This window comes from Ochotona curzoniae, unplaced genomic scaffold (genome assembly GCF_017591425.1).
Source record: "Ochotona curzoniae isolate NIBS_2020 unplaced genomic scaffold, NIBS_Ocur_1.0 contig_4792, whole genome shotgun sequence".
In the NCBI taxonomy this organism is placed as follows: Eukaryota; Metazoa; Chordata; class Mammalia; order Lagomorpha; family Ochotonidae; genus Ochotona; species Ochotona curzoniae.
In genome coordinates, this window is record NW_024466389.1 from 13157572 (window position 1) to 13183996 (window position 26425).

The 26425-nt window shown below is 54.3% G+C and overlaps 1 protein-coding gene across 1 annotated transcript in view; it reads right to left on the bottom strand.

The window, feature by feature from the left end:
* ECE1 (endothelin converting enzyme 1) overlaps positions 1-24965 on the bottom strand; it is a 98580-nt gene extending 73615 nt beyond the window's left edge. The window contains exon 1 of the mRNA XM_040988039.1: positions 24890-24965. Coding sequence (XP_040843973.1) covers positions 24890-24892 — 3 coding nt within the window. The 5' untranslated portion in view covers positions 24893-24965. The remainder of the gene's footprint in view (positions 1-24889) is intronic.
* Between the last annotated feature and the right edge of the window lie 1460 nt (positions 24966-26425).

The following is a 26425-nucleotide window of genomic DNA, read 5'->3' on the forward strand; positions in this document are numbered from 1 at the left end:
ACAGATTGGGAAACTAAGAGAGAAGCACAGGGAGGCTTCCCAGGGAAGTGGGTGGTGGCATGTGGATAACAAAGTATGCCCCACCCCACTTGGGCCCACTGTGCACTCCCTCACTCCCAGTTAGGGGCAGGTCACAACTACCCATCTCTGGCATTGCAGCAATGCTTCACTTCCCATTGCTGCTGGGTGGGAGAGAGGGAGAGGAGAAAGTATCTGGTTGCTATGGAGACATCAGAGCATACTCGGAAGGCAGGAGATAAGTCAGCCTCTCACCTGGCCAGTGCAAAGCACCTGGCAGGCTCACATCTGGCAGAGGGGGCAGGGACACCAGGCAGGTATCACCCACCACTCTGGCCTTAGGGATTGAAAGTTGGATTCAATATTGAGCCAGGCAAGAAGGACAGAAAAACTCAGGCAAGCAAAGTGTCCGAGAAAAGAAATAGGACAGAGGGACAGAGGGAGAAGGGAGTCCAGAACCAAGCATTTTCTTTCTTTTTTTTTTTTTTTTTAAGATTTATTTTTACTATTTTTTAATGGAAAGGCGGATATACAGAGAGGAGAGACAGAGAGGAAGATCTTCCGTCCGATGATTCACTCCCCAAGTGAGTGCAACGGGCTGATACTATGCCGATCCGAAGCCAGGAGCCTCTTCCGGGTCTCCCACGTGGGTGCAGGGTCCCAAAGCTTTGGGCTGTCCTCGACTGCTTTCCCAGGCCACAGGCGGGGAGCTGGAAGGGAAGCGGGGCTGCCGGGATTAGAACCGGCGCCCATATGGGATCCAGGGCGTGCAAGGCGAGGACCTTTAACCACTTGCGCCACCGCACCGGGCCCAGAACCAAGCATTTTCTAAGCCTGCAGCACAGGTCCCACTTGTAGCTAGCACTCTGCCACCCTGGGCTGGGCCACCTGACACTTTCAACTGCCTGCAGCTCAAAACCCATGGAAAATACCCAAGAGGGAGGAGGGAAGCTAAAGCTGGAATGAGTGGTGAAGGCGCAGCCAAGGGCACGAAGGGGCCATGGAAGGGGTGGAGGTGGGGGGGGGGTGTCTCAGGGGGATGCAAGCACACAGGACCAGTGTGGAGTGTGAGCAAAACTCAAAGCAGCCAGGCTGCAAGAATAGAAACCCTCCCCCCGCCGCAGGCCAGGGGCTCCACTGCCAGCCGCCAGCCCTCAGGGCCATCCTTGTCCTTGGAAGCATCATGCTGAAAGGAAGCAACACTGTTCTTCCAGTGCAGAGTTCAAGGCCTGGCCCTGAACTCATTGCCCCTGATCATGGGCAAATCACCTAACTGTCCTGGGTCTTTTCTTTAAAGCAAAAGCATGAGCTCAAATTACAGCTCTGCAAGTCCACCTAACCTCTCCTGACTCTCCATCTCCTAATCCAAAAAATGAGTCTGTTAATGGTACCCTTATCTAGAATAATCAAAAGCATATTGGTTAAGTAATTAGCCTATGCAAGGTCTCCAAGAATCTACTGACTGGTCTCAAAATGAACGGCTGTCCACTGACTTACCAACAGGCCTCAAAGGGGCCATTCCTGCTTTGGTTGACAAAGGGCTGGAAGTAATAGCATTTAATTCCAGGGCCCACAGTCGTTAACTTCCTGTAATGCATGGGTCAGAGCCTAGCAGAATAAACATCCTCTAGGATGTGCTGGCCTCTGCAAGCCCAGCCCAGCACCACTGTGTACCTCTGCTCCCCATGTGCAGAAAGGGGAGATTGATTCACTCCTTGCACGACTATAACTTACATCTGGTGATGACAACACAGCATCCATAACAGAGGTATGAGCAATGAAGACCATGCTTCGTGCCTGGCAGGACACCCAGTGCTCAAGGGCATATGGGCAGGAGGGCAGGGCAGGGTGTGCTTCCAAGTTATCAAAACAGCCCTTCCAAGCTTGGATTCATTAACCCCAATGCAGCCTGAGCTGGTCCATGCAGCTTGCTCTCCCAAGTACACTAGCTCCTAAGGAACTCAGGAAGAGGCAGGCATTTTGCCTGCTGAAGCAGCAGCTGGGTATGGGAATTCATCTGGGTTAGAAGGCCAGCCAGCTGGGCACTGTCCTCCCTCCTGGAATACAGGCCCATGGTGACAGCAGAAACAGACCCCAGGCTCCCAAGATGGAGACAAAAGGAAAAGGGCCCTGAGCCCGGAGGCAAGGAGGACAGCTCAGCTGTCACAGGGACTTGGTGAGGATGCTTGGCTACCGACAGCTGTTGGGGACTGGGAGGCAGGTGACATGAAGGGAGGAATGCAGACACTCACCAGGCACCTGGCTGTGCAAAGGGGCCAAGTGCTTCGCATTCTGTTTTATTGTATCCACACAACCCTGCCAAGTGGCTGCTTCACAGGCCAGCAGGGGCACACAGCTAGGACACAATCATGATTCTTTCCCTCTCCCTGTAAAGCCCCAACTAGGGACTGCCTCTTGTTCCCAGGATAAAGACAGAGCTACCCCCCACCCCCACCCCAGGGCCCAGCAGCGTGGTCTAGCAGCTAAAGTCCTCACCTTGAACACACTGTGATCCCATATGGGTTCTGGTTCTAGTCCTGGCAGCTCCACTTCCCATCCAGCTCCCTGCTTGTGGCTTGGGAAAGCAGTCAAGGACAGCCCAAATCCTTGAGACCCTGCACCCATGTGGGATACCCGGAAGAAGTTCCTGGATCCTGGCTTCAGATCGGCACAGCATCAGCCATTGCGCTCACTTGGGGAGCGCATCATCGGACGGAAGATCTTCCTCTCTGTCTCTCCTCTTCTCTGTATATCTGACTTTGTATAAAAATAAAATAAATCTTTAAAAAAAAAAAAGACAGAGCCCCTAAATCCTAGCTGCAGGAATTTGAGGCCATGGCCCTGCCACCTGTCCAGTCACATTTCCCAATGTGGCCTGCCCTCTCCCACATTCCATTAAGCTACCAGGCCTCTGCACACACTGTTTCCTGGAATCTCCTTCCCTCCCCACCTAGCCAACATCTCTTTCAGATAACACACCTGCAGGGAAGTTTCCCCCAAGCTCCCTGCTGAGGCTAAGTCTCCTATTACAGACACAAGCAGTGCTGAATGCTGGTCTCCACAGCACTTCGCTGTAGTGGTCTCACAAGTGTCTGTGATGTCTTGAAAAGGCATGTTCTCAGCTCCACACTCTCTTCACCTTGAGTGACTGGTATTTATCGAGTATCTACTAGGCACCAGGCATTGTCCACGGTACTGCAGGAACAGCGGCACATCTGCCAGATAAGGTCTACACTCACCGATTACCCATTCAAAGGGCAGGACATGAAGATGGCACAGCCTATGCAAAGGCACAGAGCAGGAGAGAGGGCTGCGTGTGGCTGATGCAGGCAGGGCAGGGAAGGGGTTAGCAGGAGAGAAGGTGGAAATCTGCAATCCCCGGCAGCTCCTGTGGAGAAGCTGGCCTTGCTGCCAGCACTGGGAGCTGTGGCATGGTAGAGGCAGGTCTGACCTGGTTGCACTGTTCCAGAAAGACACTGAGCTGGAGGAGGAGGAAAGGCTGGAGGAGGCCGCACCTTCATCCAGGTGAGCAGTGGAGAGCAGAGAAAGAGGAGGCAGAACTGACAGGGCCTGGTGAAGGCTGGAGGGCTGAGGGGGATGTCCAGGACACTTTTCCACTTGCATTCTCACAACTGGAGGAGGGAACACCAAGGTGGCCTGCATCAAGGAGGAGTGGGGCAGGCAGAGTCCAGGGCAGGGGAGACAATCGCCATGTAGCTCAGGGCTCAGGGACCAACCTGAGTTGAAGGACATTCTTAGACATTCATTGAGAGACAGACTGACAGAGAGGAAAGGAGAGACGGAGAGAGATCTTCCTTCCTTAAATGGCTGCAGTGGCTCATTCACGCTGAAGCCATGAGCCAGAAACTCCATGAGTTTCCCATCTGTTGCTTTCCCCAGGCGCATTAGCAGGAAGCTGAGTCAGAAGTGGAGCAACTGAGACTCAAATCACAGCTCCTAAAGGGAAGTACATGTTCCAAGTGGTATCATAGAAAAGGCCCCAGTCGAAAGACATTCTACAAAATACCTGAACAGCATTCAAAAACCTGCCAAGGATGTGAGAACGGAGACAAGTCTGAGAATGTTTCAAACCAAGGAGGTGAAAGAGAATGCCATAAGATGTCCTCAATGAGCTTCAGGAACAGAAGACGGGTAAAATCGACTGCAGCGGCTCAGTAGTCATTTCCAGCACTGGCTTCTTAGCCACAACTCTTCTATGGTAACATAAGATGCTGAACATTGCATCAGGGGAAGCTGGATGAGGAGAAACTGGAACTCTATCGGATTTGCAGCTTTTCTGTAAACTTGACATTACTCTCGAATTTAAAAGCTTATTTATAGGAGGAAAAAAAAAAGCTATAGAATTTCCATTTCCAGGAACTGACTCTGCTGAGAGAAAAGGCAGTCTGGTGCCGCTATGCACGGACCTGCACCTGCTGAAGCTGTGCACATCTAGGCAAGCCCGGGCGCTTGGAGGTCAGGGTCATTTCCAAAATCAAGGCTCCTCCGACTTTGCCCACCCATCCTAAGAGCAGAGGGGCATAAGCCAACGTGTGCCCTGACAGTTTAAGAACATTAGAGGCCCTTGCTGTAGTCTTCTTTGCTTGTCTGTCTGCCTTTCTTTCTTGCTTGCTTCCTTTCTTACTTTCTTTTTTTCACCTAAAACAATCCTTGCCAAGACCCGGCATTGTAGTGTAGGAAATTAAGTCTACCTCTGAAACACCACGATCTCACAAAAGTGCCACTTTGACTTTTGCTGCTAGACTTCAGATCCAACTCTCTGCTCGGGAGCCTGGGAAAGCAGCAGTGGATGGTCCACGTCCCTGGGCCCCTGCCACCCACGCGGGAGATACTTGGAGTTCCAGGTTCCTTACATCACCTCACCATCCCTAGATGTTATGTAGGAGTGAGCCAGCAAATGGAAGATAACTCTCTCTAACTCTTCCTTTCAAATAAATAAACCTTCAAAATAAATAAACGAATAAAATTCCTGCCAGAGATGGCAGTTAAGACACCAATTAAGACAGCCATGCATCACACAGGAGTACCTGGGTTTAAGGGTTGGCTCTGTTTCTGATTCCAGTTTCCTGCTAATGCCAATCCTGGGAGGCAGCAGATGATTCAAGTAGTTGGGTCCCTAGCACCCACATAGGAGACCTGGAATGCATGACAGCTCCCAGCCTCATCTGGGCCTATCTAAGAAAGTACTAGCAGACAGGGAGCGCGACCCCACCCCCCAAACATACGTACGTATGTGTGTGTCCACCTCTCTGTCACACTGTTTTTCAAATAAACAGTGTTTTTTTTAAAAAAAAAATGTATCCAGGCCCGGCACAGTAGCCTAGTGGCTAAAGTCCTCACCTTGCACACACTACAATCCAATATGGGCATCAGTTCTAATTCCAGCAGCCCCGCTTCCCATCCAGCTCCCTGCCTGTAGCCTGGGAGAGCAGCTGAGGATGGCACAAAGCCTTGGGGCCCTGCACCTGTGTGGGAGACCTGGAAGAAGATCCTGGCTCCTGGTTTCGGATCAGCCCAGCTCCGGCTGTTGCAGCCGCTTGGGGAGTGACTCATTGGACGGAAGGTCTTCTTCTCTGTCTTTCCTCCTCTCTGTATATTTGACTTTCCAATAAAACATAATAATAATAAAATAAATCTTAAAAAAGACAAAATAATGTCCCACTCTATTCTCCAGGGCAATCTCATACACTGGGACAAAAAGGCTAAATATAAAGATGAATCAAGAGACTGCAAGGTACATAAGGTGACCTTGACTGAGAGAGTGGACAGAAACCAGGCAGAGCCTTCTAGAATAACAGCTGAAGAAAAGGAGGGGAAACCTAAGGACCCTCCCACGAGGCGAGAGTCACTCTGGCAGTGGCTCACATGCATCCCTCCATCTGTTCTAAGTCTTGATTCTGACTACACAGGTACTGGGTACAGGTATGTTGTGTGGAATGCTCAGATCAGGGACACAGGATTAGAAACCCCAAAATCCTCTGGCTCTTTTCAAACAGCAAGTCGCAGTGACAGCACCTCCCACGCTGCAGAGCACTCACAGTTCCTCTGCCTGGCACTGCTCAACCTCATGGACATCTTCTATAAATATTTGTGCGCTGCTCCACTCCAGCACTGCTCTGGGAAGACACTGCAGAGACAAAATCAGAGTCTGCCTTTGTGGAACTTAACGGAGGAGGAGGAGACAGAGTAAGACAAACAAGTCAGCTCTGGAGCCTAGGATGGGAGGTGGGTGTGAAGGCAGACAGGAGGCAGGGGTGGGGGTGGAGTGGGGGGCGAGGCAAGGTCTCCCTGCCAGGCTGCCTGGGAGCCAAGCCACATCTGCAGTGCCACCCACCGGGGTGGGGGTGGGGGTGGGGAGTGCTTAGCTACTGCTCCAGCTTTACAGAGGAAAGCGAGGGAGCCTCATGGCAGGAGAGCCATTCACTCATTTACTTAAGGCAGGACAGAGTCACTCTCCAGGGAGGCAGTAAGGGCACTCACCCCCACCCCCATCCTGCCCAGCCGACATCACTGCTGATTGAAGCCAGGGTCCTCTTGTCCTCACTGAAACCAGACTTGCAAAAATCCAAGGAAAGCAGACAGGAGCCCAGAGGGACCTGGCTGGAGAAGACGGCCAGAGGGCGGGTGTCGACAAGGAACAGGACCACTTGGCTCCCCTCTGCTCGAAACCTTGCTAAAATTTTACTAGTGATTTTCATTTTCCTTTGTAAAAGTACAAAGACAGAGAGGCAGAGAACTCTCCCACCCATTGCTACTTTTTCCAAAATGTTATTTATCTGAAAAGTAGGGTTCAAGACAGATCTTTCATCTGCTGATTCACTCCCCAAATAGTCACAACGGCTGGAACTGGACAAGGATCAAAGCCAGGAACTCCATCCAGGTGCCCAAGTACTTAGGCCATCTTTCCCCCCCCCCCCCCCCCCCCCCCCCCCGCCGCTTTCTCAGGTACATTAGCAGGGAGCCAGATCAGCAGCTGGGACTTGCAAGCTGTGGCTTAAGCTACTGTGCCACAATACTGGCCCCTCCACCCACAAATTTACTCCCCAAATGTCTACTAACAGTTGGGGCTGGGATACACCAATTCTCTCCAGTGGCTGGCAGGGACCTAAGTGCTTGGACCATCACCCGCTGCCTCCTAGGGTGCAGCTTAGCAGGAAGCTAGAATCAGAACTGGGACTTGAACTCAGGCATTGGGAAATAGGATACAGGTACCCCAAGCAGGCTGTAGCAAATGCCTGTTCCCAAAAACCCTAGGAAGTGAATTAGGTTTCAGAGGAGTGAAATGGATCATACCCAAGAGGCCCTGGGTGGGCAGAGAAAGAGGGTGATGGCAGCGGGGGGAGATGTCCACCAGCTGGGGGCTCAAAGGGACCCTCTACCATTCCAGTCCAGCACTGCTCTGTGGAGACCCCACACCAACAGACCAGGGTTGGCTTCCCCATCCACGGGCACTCTGTAACTCCACCATGGGTCCTAGTTGCCCCTTAGAGCATGGGTGGGAGCCAGAGGGGCTACACCTCCTCCCTTCCTCCCAGATGCAGAGACACATCTCAGAATAGCCAGAATGACTCATTTTCCCCAGAGAGGAGGCCGCTGGGTCAAGTCGGGCTGGAGGAGGCCTCAGCCATTTAGTCCTCTCCCTGCTCCAGATGGGTGGCCCTGGGCCTCAAGAAGGCAGGGAGAGAAGAGGCAGAGTTGCAGGGATAAGTAGCTTACGGGCTGTGCGGGCTGTGCCCCTCTCTGTCACCAGCATTCCTGGTGTCTGATGCACAGCCACCTGAGGCGGCAGGAAGACAGGTCATTGAGCAAGGGGATAACAGTGGGGTCGGGATGGCCAGGAGGAAGCTCACAGACACCGTGTCCCAGGTTTTGTTCTCTGAAAAAACACATTGCACAATCAAGGGGTCAGAGCAGGCTGCATTTGCATATTGCTTCTTATTTGTGAAGGAGCTGATGGCGCACACTTCCAGAGACATCTCCATGACCATGTTAAATACATGGGTTCAGGGGCCACCAAGCTGGCTTTCCCACCTCCCTGTTCTTACCCAAGCCTCTGCGGAACCAGTGGCGTCTCCGCTCGCCAGGGCTCACCTCTGGGGGACAGGCAGAATAAGTCACTGTGAGCTCGGAGGACTGAACAGAGCACACCTTGTCCGCCTCCGAACTTGGTTCCAGCCACCCGTCTGCACAGCTCTGAATGGGTCTCTACCACCTGCTGTCCACAGCCCCTGGTTCCAGCACTACCTTCTTCTCACCCTCTCTTCCCACCTCCTCCCTCTTGGCCACACACGGCCTTTCACTGGAGCCTTTAGCAGAACGCCCTGAGGCTTCCAGGGCTGCATGGCACATCTTGATCCATCCTCTGGCTGAGCCTCAGCTTCCTCATTTAGGAAATGGAGATACAAGAGGACTCATCATTAGTGCATGGCTTGGGCTCAGCTCCAAAGTCATGATGGATAAACCAGAAAAGGGAAGGAGAGTGGCTCCACATCCTGCTTCAGCCTGAGGCTCCGGAGGACCCTGGCTCCTTTATGAGGCCACCAGCAGCTAGCCCCCCCAACTCTGATCTCCAAACTTGCTGCCCACTTCCTCAGACAAGAGTTTCCTCAATGGAGCAACCCACCATGAGAGAGCCACTTCTGAGCCTATCTCATGTTCCCAAAGCATCCCAGAACCAGGGCTATGGAGAAGGACTGGGCTCAGGTTCAGTGTCCACAGCCAGGGAGAAGGGCCCTGAGGAAGAGAAGGCCCTGGATCCAAGGGACAAAAAAAGGGGTTTTAGTCCCAAGGAAACAACCAAAGCTTTGCTCAGGAAAATAGAGACAGAGATGCAGGGGGGAGCTCCCTAAAAGGAAAGTGTAGTTCCCCCAGACCCGGAGGGCATGCGCCAGAGAGGCCAGGAGGGAGGCAGGAGGCAACAGAGCTGAACCCCAACAGAGCTGAACCCCGACAGAGCTGAACCCCGTCCAACCTGAGCCTTTCAGACATCCTCATCCCAAACACAGAGAAAGGAAAAAAAAAAGCAGTTCCACTTCTGGGGGAGGGGCACAGTGGGACGAGGGAGTCCTAGGAGAGCCCCCCTGGAAAGAGGAGCCAGGCCATAGTGGGGGCTCTCCTTTGATTCTGGGAAACTCCCTCCTTCCCGCCCAGTGAAGGGCCATGGCGTGTCGTAACCCCCACTTCAGTGGAACTTGGTCAAAGCCAGGGAAAAGCAGGGTCCCCAGGGCCCTGGGCTCTCTGAGGTCAGAGGTCACAGGGAAAGAATCTGGAGGGCAAAGGGTCTTCCTTCCTCCATGACTGTTTCAAAGACCGACACTCCCTGGAAGCAGCCACACACTGGACACTGGGGGACAGAGGTCAGAAATGAGGTAGTTACCAGGAACTTGGGAGCTGGGTTGGGGTTCTGTTGGAGCACTGGACACCTGGCACCGTACAGTCTCTGGACACAGCTGCTCGGCTGTGTGACCCCATGGCTCATACGACCTTTCAGGGCTCACTGTCAAAGCCTCAGGATGACTCCCTGCCAACCCTCACCAAGCCTTGTTAACTGTAGCCCCAGCATCTCTGGCCCTGGGTTCTAACGCCAGCACTGGCACAACAAACTGGCTCTGGGACAGCTGCCTGACCACTCTAAGCTTCAGCTTCTCCACCCAGTTGATGTGAACATTAAACTATCCTGGGTGCAAGGTCTTCATCATGACAGTGCCAGTTGTTCTCAAGACCCTTGCCTACTTCTGCATCCATTCCACTGCCCTCCACCCCGCCCCCAGGCGAGGTCCTGAAGGCTGAAGCAACAACACAAGATGCCCATGTCACGGGCCCGGCGCAATAGCATAGTGGTTAAAGTCCTCATCTTGCATGCATAGGATCCCATATGGGCGCCGGTTCTAATCCTGGCGGCCCCGCTTCCAATCCAGCTCCCTGCTTGTGGCCCAGAGCCTTGGGACCCTGCACCCATGTAGGAGATCCGGAGGAGCTCCTGGCTCCTGGCTTCGGATTGGCTCAGCTCCAGCCGTTGTGGCTGCTTCGGGAGTGAACCATCAAATGGAAGATCTTCCTCTCTGTCTCTCCTCCTCTCTGTATATTTGCCTTTCCAATAAAAATAAATAAATCTTAAAAAAAAAAATGCCCGTGTTGGTGCTGATCCCAGGATAGACATGGTCTGCACCAGCACTTCCGGGACCCCAGGTCAGACTTCCTGGATCCAGTCTCCAGCACAACGACAACGAAATCTAGGTTTGCAACTAGCATCCCTGGTGGTCCCATAGTCAGTGCAATTGCTGGGGCCTCATGCTTGCTACCACCACCCTGCAATTCCAGGCTGTCCTGCTTACAAGTGCAGAGCCTCTGACACTGGGCCAGTGCCTGGCCTGGCACAACCTGAGGTTCTTGTTAATGGCACAGGTCTTGGAGTGAGGCAGATGGAGGTGCAAATTCCAGCCTCTCTGCTTTCTTGCTTAGCAGCACATGGCTTGACCTACAAGACTCACTCCCCCATGTTGAAAATGGCAACAAACAATCTCTCCCTGCTGGTGCTGTTGAAATGACTGAGCAGGTATTTTATATAAAGCATGCTCCAAGTGCTGAGAATGGAGGGGCAGGGGAAGACAAATGAAAAACCCCACAGGAAATGCCTCTCAGACTCCCTGTGCCTGGTACAAGCGCACCTGGAGGGAAATTCCTGTGCACTCAATCCCACAAGTCCCGGCCACAGGCAGAGGAGGCCCTTGCTGCAACGCTAGGCAACTGCCAACCACCCTTGTAGCAGGGTACACAGTGGAGTGTGTGAGTGACAGAGCATGAGCTGGATGGGGAAGAAAGCTGGAGAGCTGTCCAGGGCTCACACTGCTAGACCAGGGCCCAGGGCAGTCCATTGCCAAGGCCAGACCTTACAGGGCAGCAGGCGGCAGAGCAAGCATACCAGGAGCAGGAGCACACAGACTGCAGAGCCAGGTGGCACCTGGGTTAAATTCTCTTTTTCTTAAATGGATTCCTGTCCTTATTTTTCTTCTACTTTTTTTTAATTCAGGGGAGAGTATTTATTTATTTTACTGGAAAGGCGGATTCACAGGCAAAAGGAAACACAGAGAAAGAACTTCGATCTGCTGGTTAACTCCTCAAGTGGCAACAACGGCCGAAGCTGAGGCAGTCCAAAGCCAGGAGCCCAGAACCTCCTCCTGGTCTCCCACATGGGTGCAGGGTCCCAAAGCTTTGGACCATGCTAGACTGCTTTCCCAGGCCACAAGCAGGGAGCTGTATAGGAAACGGAGCAGCCATGACATGAACCGGCACCCATATGGGATCCCAGCACTTGCAAAGGGAGGATTAGCCAGTTCAGCCAATGTGTTGGCCTTCACATTTACTTTCAAAACACATGCAAATACACACACATACACACACACACACACACACATTCGTTTGCTGGTTCACTCCCCCAAAGCCCATAATAGCCAGGGCCAGACCATGCTGACACCAGGAACCCAGGACTTAGTCCGGGTCTCCCACACAGGTGGCAGAGGTCCAAGTACTTGAGCCATAATCTGCTGCCTCCCACAGAAAGTGTTAGTAGTAAGCTGGACAGAAGGCAATCAGGCGTCCAGCCAGGTACTGTGACAGAGGGTGTGGATGACCCCACTGACAGCTGAACCCACAGCAGCACATCTCCCCATCCTCCCATTGACCGCCCCTCCCCAGGATCCCGCTCCAATTCTACCACTCCTGGCTTTGCCTGGCTGGCAAACTCCTACTTCCCCCTCAACACCCAACTCCAACAACCCTTCTCTGGGCCAAGTTAACTGTGCATCCCTCTGGGTCTTAAAGGACCCCATGATTCGCCTGCTCACCTGTCTACTCTCCCACAGGCTTGGGTGCTTCTGAAGGGCATTGCCCCCAGGCCTAGCAGTTGGCTCACCTTGACCTCAAACTCACTGGCCATCTGCCTGCCAACCAGTCCCGTCCTTCCCCCTTGGTCAGGCTCTTTGTTTTCTGGGGTGTGAAACTTCCAGACTTCCCTTCCTGAAGATTCCCACCTGCCCATCCTGGCACTGGTTGGCGGAGGCTGCACAGAAAGACCTCATGTGGCTTCCTCATCTTTGTTGGCTGCAGAGGGCACCCAGGGAAGGTGAGGTGCTTGGAGCCCCTGACAGAGGAAGTGGGGGTGTGTGGAGAGCCGTGCACAGGAAACACCTTGGCCTGGGGTGGGAAGTGGTGGTAAGAACTTGGGAGTGGTCAGACCATTGGGGTTCAAAGCTAGCTCTACCATTCTCTGTGCCTCAGCTTTCCCATCTGTATGATAGGAATATAAGGGTAATAAATACCTCAAGAGGCTGATGTGAGGATTAAGTGAATTTATAACATAAAATATTTGGCATTCTCCCTAGCACAGCAAACACTCAATAAACACCACTATTACTAAATTACAGCTAAGATGGAAAACACAACAGAAAAAAAAAATATCAAAATTGCATCATTCCCCCCAGGAATAGTCAAAGCAGCATCAGTCTCAGGAAGTCTTCAAGCAGCAACCTGCCCAGCCCCAGGCTAGCCATTTTCAAGGAATATCAAGGTCATTTAAAAAAAAAAGGCAATTACTTTGAGGGGCAGAGTGACAAACAGGCCAAGCTCCCATCTGCTGGCTCATACCTGCATGCCCTTAGTGGTTGAGGGGGTCAGAGCCAGGAGCTAGGAACAAGAGCAAGTCTCCACCAACTCCTAGAGCCGCCCTCGCTGCCACCCACGCACTGTGATAACAAGAGTCAGGAACCAGAGCTGGGACTCAAACACATGTTCAAGTGTGAGACTCGGGCATCTTAACTGTTAGCCTAAACACCTGACTCTTCGCTCTTTCATCCACTGGTCCACTCCCCACATGGTCACAATGGCTAGAGCTGAGCTGGTCCAAAGCCAGGAGCCAGGAACTTCTGTGTCTCCCAAGAGGGTGGGTCATCTTCTATTGCTTTCTTAGGCCATAAGCAAGGAACTGAACGGGAAGCAGATAGGCAGATATGAACTAGCACCCATATGGGATTCTGGCACATGTAAGGCAAGGATTTATCCATTAAGGCACCACACCAATACATGCTGCTTTAAAAAATATATAATTTTTAAATTTAACATCACAGAACCCAGTTTGGTGGCTTAGTGGCCAAAGCACTTCCCTAGCATAAACCAGGATCCCATGTGGGTGCCGGTTCATTTCCTGGCTGCTCTACTTCCCATCCAGCTCCCTGCTTATGGCCTGGGAAGGTAGCTAAGAATGGCCCAGGGCCTTGGGACCCTGCACCTGTGTAGGAGGTACAGAGGAGGTTCCTGACTTTTGGCTACAGATCGGCTCAGCTCCGGCCATTGTAGTCACTTAGGGGGTGACTCAGTAGACAGAGGATCTTCCTCTCTGTCTTTCCATCTCTCTGTATATATGCCTTTCCAATAAAATAAATCTTTTTTAAAAAATTGGGCCCAGTGTGATAGCCTAGTAGATTAATCCTCGCCTTGCATCTGTCGGGATTCCATATGGGTATGAGTTAGTATCCCAGATGTTCCACTTCCCATCCAGCTCCCTGCCTGTGGCCTGGGAAAGCAGTCGAGGATGGCCCAAAGCCTTGGGACCCTGCATCTGTATGGGAGAACAGGAAGAAGCTCCTGGTTCCTGGCTTTGGATCAGTTCAGCTCCGGCTGTTGTAGCCACTTGGGGAATGAACCAGCAGATGGAAGATCTTTCTTTCTGTCTCTCCTTCTCTCTGTATATCTGCCTTTCCAGTAAAAAAATAATAATAATAAAAATAAATTCCAAATAAAAGTAACATCATAGCTATTTTTCCCTAAGTTCTTCCATGGACTACTGCACCTGCTGAGGGCAGACCTTCAGTGCCTTCTGTCACCCATCACACTGTCAACTATCACTGAGCCAAACAGGCTGACAGCACAGCCTGGACCAAGGCACACATACACACACACACAGAGGCACCTGTTTCAGCTCTCTAGTGCTCAGGGTGCAAATCCCCAGAGAGCCCGAATCCCTTCCAAGCCATCCCTGTCAGATGCCAGGAATGCAGAAAGAAAAAAGCAGGGCACTTGCTCCAGCAGGATTCTTTCCAGCAATAAATCAGTCAACAATTCCCAAGGCACTTAAATGTATGGCAGGCACTGATCCTGGGCCTTCGCAAGAATCCCACTGCTTACTTATGCCACCTGCGACAGTCTGGCACTAGCACTCTACCCACTTTATTTATGCAGAAACAGAGGCTGTGATTTCAGTCATGTGTCCAAGGCTGCTCAAGGACATGGCAGAGCTGGAACTGAATGCGAGGTGGCCTGAGCCAGCCCTGGGGCTCTGGATCTGTGTCAGAGCAGGGAGAGGAGAAGGAACAGAAACTCCAGCCCCAGGCAACCTCAAGGTCAGGCGGTCCAGGGTGGAGGCTGTGGGAACACAGGATGGCAAGGGGAGAGCTAAGGGCTGCCAACACCCTTGTCAGTGCAGCCCTTTTCTCCCTCCAGCAACGAGCATGGGCTGCACCTGCTCTCAGGGTTACACCTGGATCACCGGGAAGGGAAGGGCTCTCCTGGCTGCACAGCAAGAAATCCCAAGCCTGCAAGAGGAAGTCACTGCTCAAAAGTACTTTGTAACCAGGAAGTTGTTAAAGGTGCGTGCACGGTTCAAACTCAGTCGGTCCTAGTACGCCTGCTCTCAGCCTCTGGGCCACACAGCTGGGACAAGCACTGCTGGGAGCAAGAGAGGGATCTGATTCAGAAGGCAGGGAGCTGTGGAGTTTCACCCTGGGCCTCCTCCCGCACTCACGCAGGTGGCAGGCAACCCAGCTGCTAGCTCACCAGGGCTGTGTGTGGGCGTGAGTATGGGTGCTGGTGGTGACCAAGGGCCCAGTAAAAAGGTGCCTTGGGCCGGCATGGTGGCTCAATTGGCTAATCCTCTCTTTGCAAGCATCAGGATTCCATACGGGGACTGGTTCATGTCCCCGTGGCTCCACTTCCCATCCAGTATCCTGGTTGCAGCCTGGGAAAACAGTGGAGGATGGCCCAAGTCCTTGGAACCCTGCACCCATGTGGGAGATCCAGAAAAAGCTCCCAGCTCCTGGCTTCGGCTTGGCTCAGTTCCAGCCTTTGCAGCCATTTGTGGAATGAGCCAGCAGATGGAAGATCTCTCTCCTCCATAAAAATCTTTCCTCTGTAAAAATCTATCTTTTCAATAAATAAATCATTTAACAGAAAAAGTGCCTAAACTGAAACCGGGAAGTGAAATGAATGTGTCACGGAGAGTCTGCCTAAAAAATAAACAATAAAATAAATATACTTTTAAAATATATATTATCTTCTTTTAAAATTTATTTGAGGGCCTGGTGCAGTAGCCTAGAAGCTAAAGTCCTCCCCTTGCATGCACCAAAATCTCATATGGGTACTGGTTCATATCCCGGCTGCTCCACTTCCCATCCAGCTCTCTGCCTGTGGCCTGGGAAAGCAGAAGAGGATGGCCCTTTTGGGACCCTGCACCCATGTGGGAGACCCAGAAGAAGCTCTGGTTTGTGGCTTCGGATCGGCTTAGCTCTGGCCATTGTAGCCACTTGGGGAATGAACCAGTGGACAGAAGATCTCTGTCTCTCCTCCTCTCTGTAAATCTGACTTTCCAAGAAAAATAAAGAAATCTTTTTAAAATTTTATTTGAAAGGCAGGGTTAGATAAAGAGATAAAATCTTCCATCCACTGGTTCACCCCCCAAAGGGCAGTAACAGTGGGGGTTGGGCCAAGCCAACAACAGAGTCAACAGCTACTTCTGGGTCTCCCACATGGGTGCGGGACCCAAACACTTGGATCATCCACTGTTTTCCCAGGTACATCAGCAGGCAGTTGGATGCAAAGTGGAGCAGCCCAGACTCAACCAGCACTGACATAGGATGCCAGGATGCTGGATTCCGAGTCCACACACCAAGGTTGAAGCTGGCTGTGTGCCGGGTGCCTCAAGCTGTCTCTTTCCCTTTCTGAGCCTGCGTGTCCTCAGGAGGAAGTTGGTCTAGATAACATGAAGTCCTGTTTCCACTCAGACCCAGCCACAGTGAACTCCCCTGCCCACCACATCGGAAGCCCAGTGGGATGTGAGTAACCACCGCTGGACACTTGGGCAAACGACAATGAGGTCACCTTCCTAGAACCACAAAGCCACGGAATTCCCTCAAGGGAGGCCCAGTGAGGGTGGCCCTGGCGCCACCACTTCCTCTGGTCCACTGCTCAGCTCTCAGATGCCCCAGCTCTGTGCCCTCTGACCCAAAGAACACACATCCCTGCTCACTTTGAGTGGTAAGTTCATGTGTGCTATGAAGGACACCTTCCTGGTCCACCTGCCCTGGGTCAGAGACATGCCAAAGATCCAGGATGCCGGGCAACCTCTCCCCCCACCCCCGAAGCAGATCATGGAGAAACACAAGCTTCCTTGCCCCCCAGCACAGGTTAACACTGAGCTGCCCCACCCCCTCCAAGTACCAGCCTTGTACCTCACTCCTGCCCTCTACAGCCCATCCTGCACACAACTACCAGGGCCTTTCTAAACAAAAACCACAGGGTGCCAGCCACCCCTGGGGAGCTTCCAGAGGCTGCCAGTCACTCTCACAATGAAACACCAACTTTCCCCTGCAGCCCCTTTCCCCTGACTCCCTTCCTGCGAGGAACTTGCCGGAATTTGCTCACTCCTGCCTCACGCCTTTCTGCCAGGAACTCCACCCTCCCATAATTTCACCCAGTTGCCCCCCATGAATCTTCCGGATCCAGCTCAGATGCTGGTTCTTCCCTGGCCACCATCTGGAGCAGCTCCTCAACCCTTGCAATCACTGCATTTTCTCTTCTTGTTTCTCTTTGGGTCAATTACTTGATTTGTTAGCTTTACGGCTTCCTGTCTGGCTCCCTCCCTAGACTGTGGCTCCTTGAGGTGGGAGTTTGGCTGCCCAATTCGCTCTGCCTCCCATGGAGGGAGGCCTTCCTACAGCACCGGTGCCCCCTCCCACACACACACCACCCTGCAGGAAGGCTGCCATGAAGGGAGGAGGTCTCCCCAGGGAGGTCTGATGCACAAGGAGATGGCAGGGAGGGAAGGCTGACTAGGGAACCCACCCCAACAGCCCTCCCACATGGCAACAGCACCCTGTGGCACCTACAATGGGAATCCACGAGTGCTGGGAGCTGGAGCCTGCACCCACTGAACGTGGGTGACAGGCAAGGAAGGACCTTGCCTAAGGTCACCCAGATAACCCCTTATGGAAGCTTATGACCAGGGTCTCCAAGCCTGGGAGCCCTGCCCTGCCCTGGGCAGCACCAAGTGAAGTCCAGAGTCCAGGGTCTAGGGTGTAGGCAGGATGCCAGCCCCCGAGCTACCAGGTCCCGGGGGAGGGACAGGGCAACGGAGAGGACCTGAGCCATTGCATTTGCCTCCTTTGAGACGACCTTCTCCTTTGAGAAGATCATCTTTGCTACCTAAGATGTAGCTTCCAAGGGCGTGCCTGAGAGCAGTGAGGGCCTAGGGCTGCAGAGACACACAGGGGCAGCTGCCAGCTGTGGCAGGTGAAGCCCCCCCCGCCCCATTCCACATCAAGAGTGCCACATTCAAGTCCCTGCTTCTTCACACTTTCAGTCCAGCTACTGGCTAATGTGCCTGGCAGACAGCAGATGAGGATGGCCCATGAGGAGTTCCAGGTTTCTGACATGGGGCTGGCCCAGCCCCAGCTGCTGCAGGCATTTGGAGAATAAACCAGTGGATGGTACAGTCCTCTCTTCCTCTTTCTCTGTCTCTTTTGCTCACTGCCTTACAAAGAAAAGAAACAATAAATTTAAGTTTTACAAGTTTAAAACAAAACAACATCCAAAACAGACTGAAACTGGCGGAAACTTGACCCAACAGAATGCATGCCTATGAATCATGCGGATCAGGTTCAGGGCCAGGTCACACAGGAGGGACACAGGCACATGAGCGAATGCCTCCTGCAGGGGCACCAGGGACCGAGGAAGACAGAAAATGTTCTCCATTTGCTTGGGGTGATGGGGGGAGCAGGTGCACACATCTGTAAACATCAGGCTGTTGTAGGCATGTACCCTCATCTATGTCACCAGCTGCACAGCCCCCCCGCCCTGCCCCCCCCCCCCCCGTCCTCAGGACACAAACCTGGCCTCTCCCCTACCACCACAACCCCCACCCATTCACACGGCCGATGACAGCCATGGAGCCCTGAACATGCCAGTACTGGGCTGGGTTTTCGCCTAACAGAACCAAATTTTGCTCTTCCTTCTATAGATTACTACCTGGGGTGACAGCATATTGCCATGGAGAGAAGCCACAAACTGGCGTCCTCCTTGCCAGCCCCCTCTCCGCACCCCGCGCCCCCCCCACACACACACTGCATGGTCCTGGCCACACCCCACGCCAGGGCCAGAGGGGACAGTTCCTGCGTATGCTGGCTGGGTTTCTATGACAGAGCTGCCTAGGAAATGCGTCCTTCCTCCCCTCCTGATCTCCCTCACCCCTCTCACGGCCACACATCTCTGAGGTCACCACAGGCCTGGACCTCTGCCCAGGAACAAGGGACTCCAAAGGCTGGGCAGCTGGGAGTGCAAAGCTGGCCAAGGGGCCTTCTCAACCCCTGGGCTCCCCCAGCCCAGCTGTGGCCTCAGGGTGCCAGGAAGGTGGGGGGCCCAGAACCCAACCCTTGGCTCCAGTCCCCAAATGATGCAACCCGTGTGTGGCCTGGATCCCAAGGCTCTGAAAGCATTTATTTAGAACAACAGCCTTCTTCTTTCCAATCCCCCCACCCCCTCCCACACATAATGTATTCTGTTATTATCCTGGGCCAAGAGCTATGTTGAGTGCCGTGAATGTCATCTCATTAGTCCTTACGGCCCACTAGGATCCCATCTCATAGATGTGGAAATTGAAGCCTGCAAAGTCTTCCAGCATGGAGATACAAAGCCAGGACTGTGTGACCTGGAGTCTTCTGGGTCATCCTACAGGCCAGGGCTGAAACACTTGGAGTGCCCTGTTCCACCCACATCCTCTTACAGATGTGAAGACTGAGGCCGAGGGAGCAGCCACATGAACTGTTGGTGGCAGAGCTTGACTGGAAGCCAAGGCTCTACCCTTGGCCTTGCTTTCAATTACAAGCCAGGCAGGCCACGTGCAGGTGCACGGGGAGGGAGAAGGCTCAGGTTCCAGGCAGAGGTAAATATTGACAGGACTGTGTTTACACTGCAACACGACTCCTCCCGGCTGCTGCCCTGGCTAAGGAAGGAGCCAGTGGGGAGGAGGCTGGGTGGTGGAGGCTGGGCTAGGAGGATGCAGGGAAAGTGGCCGCTACGCCAGGTTGCTCTTGCTGGCCTTGCTCACAGGGGCCTCGGCCGGGAAGCCTGGGCTGTCTCCAACTGGGGGCCCCTGGGCAGTACAAGGCACAGAAGAGCTGTCTGAGCAGGGTGAGGGGTGGTAGTACACAGCCTGGGTTTGAATGCTAGCTCTGCCCTGACTGGCAGTGGACTTATTAACATCCATGCTCACTGTCAAGTGTTGCACCAAGGTGCAAGGTGAGGAGGCAGAATCCCAGCCTGGCAGAGGTGCAGCCCAGGTAGCCCCTGCTTCCTCTGGCTCCACAGGGTGGGGGCCCTTCCAAGGAAGGAAGGCTTTCTCCTACAGCGAGCAGCAACTTGGGACTGAGGCCAGAATCCTGAGGAATCAGGAGGCCTACCAGCCCCAGTCTCTAGCTTCACAAGTGATCTTGGCATACACAACTCAAAACAGGGATCCCTTGACCCCAAGGTGAGTGGAGATCAGAAAACTCCCATGATGGAGCCAGGTTTCCAGTGTCCGCTCACTTGGTCCCTCAGCCAACCCGGACCAAGGCAGCGGCTGGGGGTCCCTTTAACACAAGGCCTCTGTGGAGACTGTGGGGTCCAGCAGTCAGGCTCAGCTCCCTCTCACACCCTCACATTGCCTAATGTGTTCCAAAAATGTGTTCCTCTGTTTAAACCTCCTTCAGAAACCCTGGGAACCTGTGTGGAGGTGGCAGCAATCCTTAAACTCACCAGTGGGATGAGACAGCCCATGGACAGCCTAGATGCCATTGTCCCTCCAGCTCAGGGAAAGGGCAGGAACCGAGTGCTGGCCACCGCATCACCCTGGTGTGGCTGGTGCTGTCTGAGCATTCAGCTTTGTGGTGCAACCCCCATTATAACCGCAAGGACCAAGGAGCTGTTCCTCGGATGTGTTCCTCCCCCAGGTATCACCAACTCTTGCAGAAGCCCTCCTGAAACACGTCCCCGGCCAGGTATGGCAACCGAGGCTGCTACCTGTCACTGCTCATTCCTTGTCTGTCGGATCCTACAGTGATGCCTCTAACTGGTGCCCTGCTGCAGTTTCTCTCCTCCTGCCCTTTCTTCCCAAACAACCTACAACATTTCAAAAGGCAAACCTGACCACGTCACGGCCCTTGCTCCCACCCAGCTCCTGGCCCTTAGGATGAAGGGCCCTTCACACAACCCTTTCCAAGTGCCCCAGCACCTTCCCCTGCTGTCCAGACCAGCCCAACCCGTAACCTGCAGGGGCCCACCTCAGCATGTTGAGGCCACAGCTTGATGGCGTGTCCTCAGGGGACCTCTTCCAATCCCCAAGCCGGGCTCCCCTCTGCTCCCGTGGCCTCCCTGTCTCCCAGGCAACAGTGATGATACTTGTAATTTTCTGCTCTGCATCTGCTGGCCATCAGGCTGCGGGAGGGAGGCCTGTGAGTCTGGTTCTCATTGCTCACGCTCTGCTGCGTAGACTGCTTGGTGAATGAACAAATGAATGAATGAAGCACTGTAACCATGGCAGGGTGCTCCCTTAGTCAACTAAAAAGAAAACAGGTGGGGCACATACTGTGTAGAAGGGGTTAAGCAGGCACTTGAGACACCACCTGCTATTATCAGAGCTCAAATCCCAGCTACTCTGCACAGTCCAGCTGCCTGCTAAGGTGACTGCGAGGCAGCAGGGGATGGTCCAAGCCCCAGGGCCCCTGCCACCCACACGGGAACTCCAGGTGGAGTCAGTAACTCCTGGCTTCAGTCTGGCGCAGCACGGGCTGCTACTGGCATTTGGGGGAAATCTCTGCAAGAACCAAGCCTCTCAAATTTATTTAAAAAATAAAATTAAATTAAGACCCTCTTAATCATTTATAAACAGAGAACTGAAAAGAACAGAATATTGTAAATATCTGCTGATGGTTCTTGCTTCACCATAGACACCAAAATGTACACTGCAGGAGAGTAGGTAATGGCCCAAGTAAAACCTTGTTTCTCTCACAGTGCCTGGTCTCTACAATTTCTGTCTGGGAAGCAATGCATTCATTCTTTAACAAATAAATAAAAACAAAATAACAACACCTTAATTTGCAAAAAAAAAAAAACAAAAAACCCTCTAGCAACTCAAGGAAACATAAGTAACTCAGTTACCAGCACAGAAAGTGCAAGTCGGGCCCAGTGCAGTAGCCTAGCAGCTAAAGTCCTTGACTTGTACACGCTGCGATCCCATATGGGCACCAGTTCTAATCCTAGAAGGCCCACTTCCCATCCAGCTCCCTGCTTGTGGCCTGGGAAAGCACTCGAGGATGGCCCAAAGTCTTGGGACCATGCACCCACGTGGGAGACTCAGAAGAGGCTCCTGACTCCTAGCTTCGGATTAGTGCAGCTCCAGCCATTACAGCTGCTTGGCGAGTGAGTCATTGGACGGAAGATCCTCCTTTCTCTCTCTCCTCCTCCCTGTATATCTGAATTTCCAATTTAAAAAAAAAATAAATCTTGCAAAAAAAAGAGAAAGTGCAGGGTGCAGGTTCTGGCAAGGCCGTGGAGCAGCAGGGAGGTGCGGCTGCTTGGCTATGTCCCATCCCAAAATAAGAACACCTCGCTCACTTTCTCAGCAGTCTCTGCATGTTTCCACACCCTCTAGACTCTCTGCTATCCTGGGGAGCAGGCAAAGTACGGTATAGATGGCTGACCCAAGGTCACACAGGATTCCAAGGCTGCACAATAAAAGGCATTCCCAGCCCCCACCTCCCAGCCTAAACTCAGCCCCCAGCCTGGAATGTGCCGGAACATTCTCGAGGCACCAGCACTGCAGACCACCCTGACTTGGGTGCCTGGCTTACTCCTCAGCTAGCCAGTCAGCTGGGGGCTGGTTCAGGCTCTGGCTTTGTAACACTCCTCCTGCTCTGTGTTGTTGGGTGGCGTGAGGACAAGCCAAAGCAGGACACGTGAAACAGGGACATCTGGGCCACTGAGGCCCAGCCAGAGGGGGAGAGACCTGAGCGGGGGAGCCAGGGTCCAGCAGGGAGACTCTGCAGGACAACAGGAAGCAGCCCACTCTCTTCAAAGGAGCCCCCTTTGGGAGCTTTGGGAGAGGGAGCTTGGCCACACCGGAAGAGGAGCTTACGAGGCATGAGATCCAGCAGAGCAACGCTGGCGGTCCCAGATCACCCCACCTCAGGATGATCATCCGGAGACCAGTGTTTAGGGGAAACAAAAATGAGAGGGACCAGGGAGGCCTGACGGCAGCCCCCACCCCGCCCACACTGTGCGTCAGCAGGGACAGTGGACAGCAACCCAGCCGCCTCACGCCTGTGCTCTTGGCCCTGCCAAGGCACTTGCTCTCCTCTGCCCTGCTCTCCTCCTGCCCCGGCGACAGGCCAGCCTCACTGTGGTCTTCCACAGGGCACTTTCTGTGTCCTCAAGCCTCTGGTCCTCTGTCACTTGGGTCCTTCCCCATTGGACCTTTTTATCTGGCTCAGACGCCATCTGCTCTGTGAAGCTACTTCTCATCTCTGCAGCTAGGAGGGTGCTCCTGTGTGGTGGGACAGCCCTGCCTCTCCTGAGGACGGGCCACCCCACCCAAGGACCAGAGTGGACACCATGAACCACAGCAAGCCCCCTTCACACAGTGCTTCTGTCTCTCTCCCTCACCTGAGGCTTGTCACGTGGCAAGTGCTCGGCAAACCTCCTGCTTCCCCTACAACAATGACCACCTTTAATCCCAGACTAGCAAACGGGTCAGGCATCAAGAAGACCTTCCCACCTTGAGCTCAAGGTTGCAAAAGAATGGCAGCAACTGTTCTCAGCAGCACAGGCAGGCTCTCTGAGGCACCCCAGGAGTCGGCTCACCGTCCCTGGGGCAGGGGTGTGGAGACCTCACCGAGGCCAAAAACGAGCTCAGGGAGACAGGGCCCCTCGACCAAAGGGAACAGCTGCCATGCCAACCTAGTTGGTCTGATGCCAAAGGTCCTCCCAGTGGGCTGAGGGGCTTCTCGGGCTGGTAAGCTCTGAAAATTGCCGCCCAAGGTGAGAAAGAAAACGTTCTCTCTGAGGGACATGGACCAGGCTGGGCTGAGACAGTGGATGACATAATCACAAAGCTTGCCGCTGGACAACAGGTAGCATGCGGTGGCTTGCCACCCAGAAATCTGAGCAAAGCATGCCAGGGTGAGCGTCACCCAGGAGGCAGGTCCCATCCCAAACAGTCTCAAGCATCCTCGGATGCAGGATTAAGCTGTAATCCCATTACATCTGACTCCAGAGGGGCCAGTGAAGGGTCCAAGGGTGGAAGATAACTAGCAAAGCAAGAGTTGTCATTGCGGCCCAGCAAATTAAGCTGCTATTGGTGATGCTGGAATGTCATTTCAGAGCGGCGGTTCAAGTCCCAGTTGTTGCACTTCCAACCCAGCTCCTAGTTAATGGAACTGGAAAGGCAGAAGAAGATGGCCCAAGTCCTGGAGCCAGGGCCACCCACACGGCAGAGCAGCACAGAGCTGCTGGCTTTTTAGCTTTGGCTTGGCCCAGCCCTGTTTGTTGCTGGTATGTGGGAAGTGAGATCTGGCCCTTCAGATTGTTTAAAAGGGTGGGGCTTGGGAGGGGTGCAGGTACTAGAAAGGGAAGTTGCAAGGGACTCCTGCCCCATGCAACAGCATGCAGGGGTTTGCTAGGGAGTCCCTGGGGACTTTCGTCAGCTCTCCAAGAAGTCCCACCCTGTCCCCAAGCAGGCACTGACACAGGCCCTCCTCAGGTCCACCTGATGGCCTCTACCCATTTCACAGGACACCGCACAGGACTAACAGAAAGAACAACTTTGAGTGGCAGGAGCGTTGTCCTTGGGGAAAGAAGGAGCTGCCTCCACCCAGGAATAGGCCGGTGAGTGCAGGGTCTGGAGGCACCCGAGACCTGGGTCCCCAAACAGCCCAGCCTGGATCAAGCTATCTGGGGCTTATACAGATCTTGCAATCCTCCCCTCTCCAACTCCCCCTTCTCCCTGGTACATCTCTGCCCATCCCAGCCTGAGGACTCACTCCTGAGAGATGCTGGGCAGCTGGGCTCTCTGGGCGTAGGGCCCCCAAGTGTCCCCTGAGCTCTGACGGGGAACAGCGGTGCCTCAGAGCCTCCCCTGAGCACTCCCGGCCATCCACAACGCCCCTTTCTCAGCCTCTCGGACCGACCTCAGCTCAGCGTCCAGGGGCGCTCAGGTTCTAGTGCATCCAGACGTCCTGGAGAATGCAACCCAACCGGGCTGCCCAGGGAGTCCACGCCAGGCCGGGTCCGGGGACTTCCGGATACCCCAAGGCAGAGCACACCCGACTGTCCCCAGGCCGAAGTGGCCACCCCGAGCCCTCCACAGCCGGCCCCGACCAGCCGCCCCCTCGCGGACCCGAGGGCAGCGTGGCCGGGGCGCCGAGCCCAGACGGGCGCCCTCCGACTCGCGCCTGCCAGCCGAGAGCCGGCGCCCAGCCCCCCAGCTGCCCGAGCCGCCCCGGGTGCCACCCGCGGCGCCGCTCGCACGACCCGGAGGCTGAGAGGGACTCACCATAGCTCGTCCCGCCCCGGCCCGGCTCCAGCCGGCGGATGGCACGGGCGGCTCCGGCTCGGGTTCCCGCTCCCAGCGCGCTGCTCCGACGGCGCGGCTGCGGCCCCGGCGGCGCGCTCGGCTCCTCACGGGCCGGCGGGCGCGAGGCTCAGGGGGCCCTGCCTGGGGGGCGGGGCCCGCAGCGGGCCAATCACGGGGCGCGGGGGCGTGGGCCGGGGCGGCGCAGCCAATCCCGCCCCGCGGGTTGTTTTAACCCTTGGCGCGCCGGGCGCTCTCGGTCCGGGCTGCGCGGAGACCCCAGGGAGGGCGGGCGGATTTGAGATGCTAGGTCCCGGCCACGCGGAGATCGGCTTTAGGGGGCCAGCGGAGCCGAGGGAAGGTTCTGCTGTGTCCGGTGCTGGCACTCGGTCCTAGGCGACCTTTGTCTCCTGCCAGGCGCCTGCACCAGAGTCTGAAGGGGCGGTGCAGCTGCAAGCGTTAGTGTGCTGTGTGCGAGCACTGCGTGTGCGCTTATGTGTGTATTTGTGGGTGGCTGGTTGCTTATGAGATGATTGTGTCTGTTCTAGGCAGGCATGTATGTGTGTGTTTAGTCTGCGTGTGTGTCAAGTGGGGGGCCACAGGACACAGAAAAGGGTGGCAGAATCAACGTGTGGATGCTGACTGTATTTGGGTGCTCTGTGTCCCACACATGAGGAGAGTATGGAAGAGGGCAGGAGGGAGGCAGAACTGGGAGGTGGTGGCTTAGGCCTTGAACCTGTACCTGAGCAGGAGAGAGGCTGTCTTCCCTCTGCCCCTTCCCCCCGGACCTGTGTGAGTATCAGTGAAGGAGGAAGTGAGAGAAAGCTGTGTGTGCCAGGAGGATTTGTGTGGTGTGTGCCTCTGAGTCTGTCCTCTGTGTGTGTTGTGTGCACACAAGTTGCTGTAGAGCAGAGAAGCTGTGTGTCTCTCGTGCACACAGAAGGGGGATGCGTTGTGATTTGGCACAACTCTGTGACCCAGTTTTCCTGAAAGAGAGAAACCTTGAAGTGTGTGTGTGTGTTCAGTGTGTGACTTTGTTGAGTGACTTTTGTGATGGTTGGTGCAGAGCTGAGAAACTACTGTGCAGGAAGGCCAACAGGTGCAGGAGGGACCAAGGTCTCCCTGCCGGAGGCACTAGGATGTGCACTGGAAGGCGACCAGAGGAAGGAAGGTCCAAGGTCCCTGCCTGCTAGCTGCCCCAGAGAGAGGCACAAGCTGGGGAGAGACACAAATGGATTTGGAAAAAGAGACTCTCGGGGGGAGTGCCTAGCAGTGCCTCTGTCCGGCTGCTGGCTCAGAGTGGCCCCTGTAGCTTGGGAGCAAAAAAAAAAAAGCCTAGACCTGGAGCCAGGGTCCAAAGGCGACCGTGAGCTCCAGGCCTGTGTGTGGGAATGAGGGCAGAGGAAGTCCTTGTGATCAACAGCACCCACAATTCCTCTGTGCTGAGGGAAACGCAAGAGGGGACCACAGAAGTCCAGAGCCACTCTCTCCCTTGGCTGCCCCATCCTGAGAACTGCA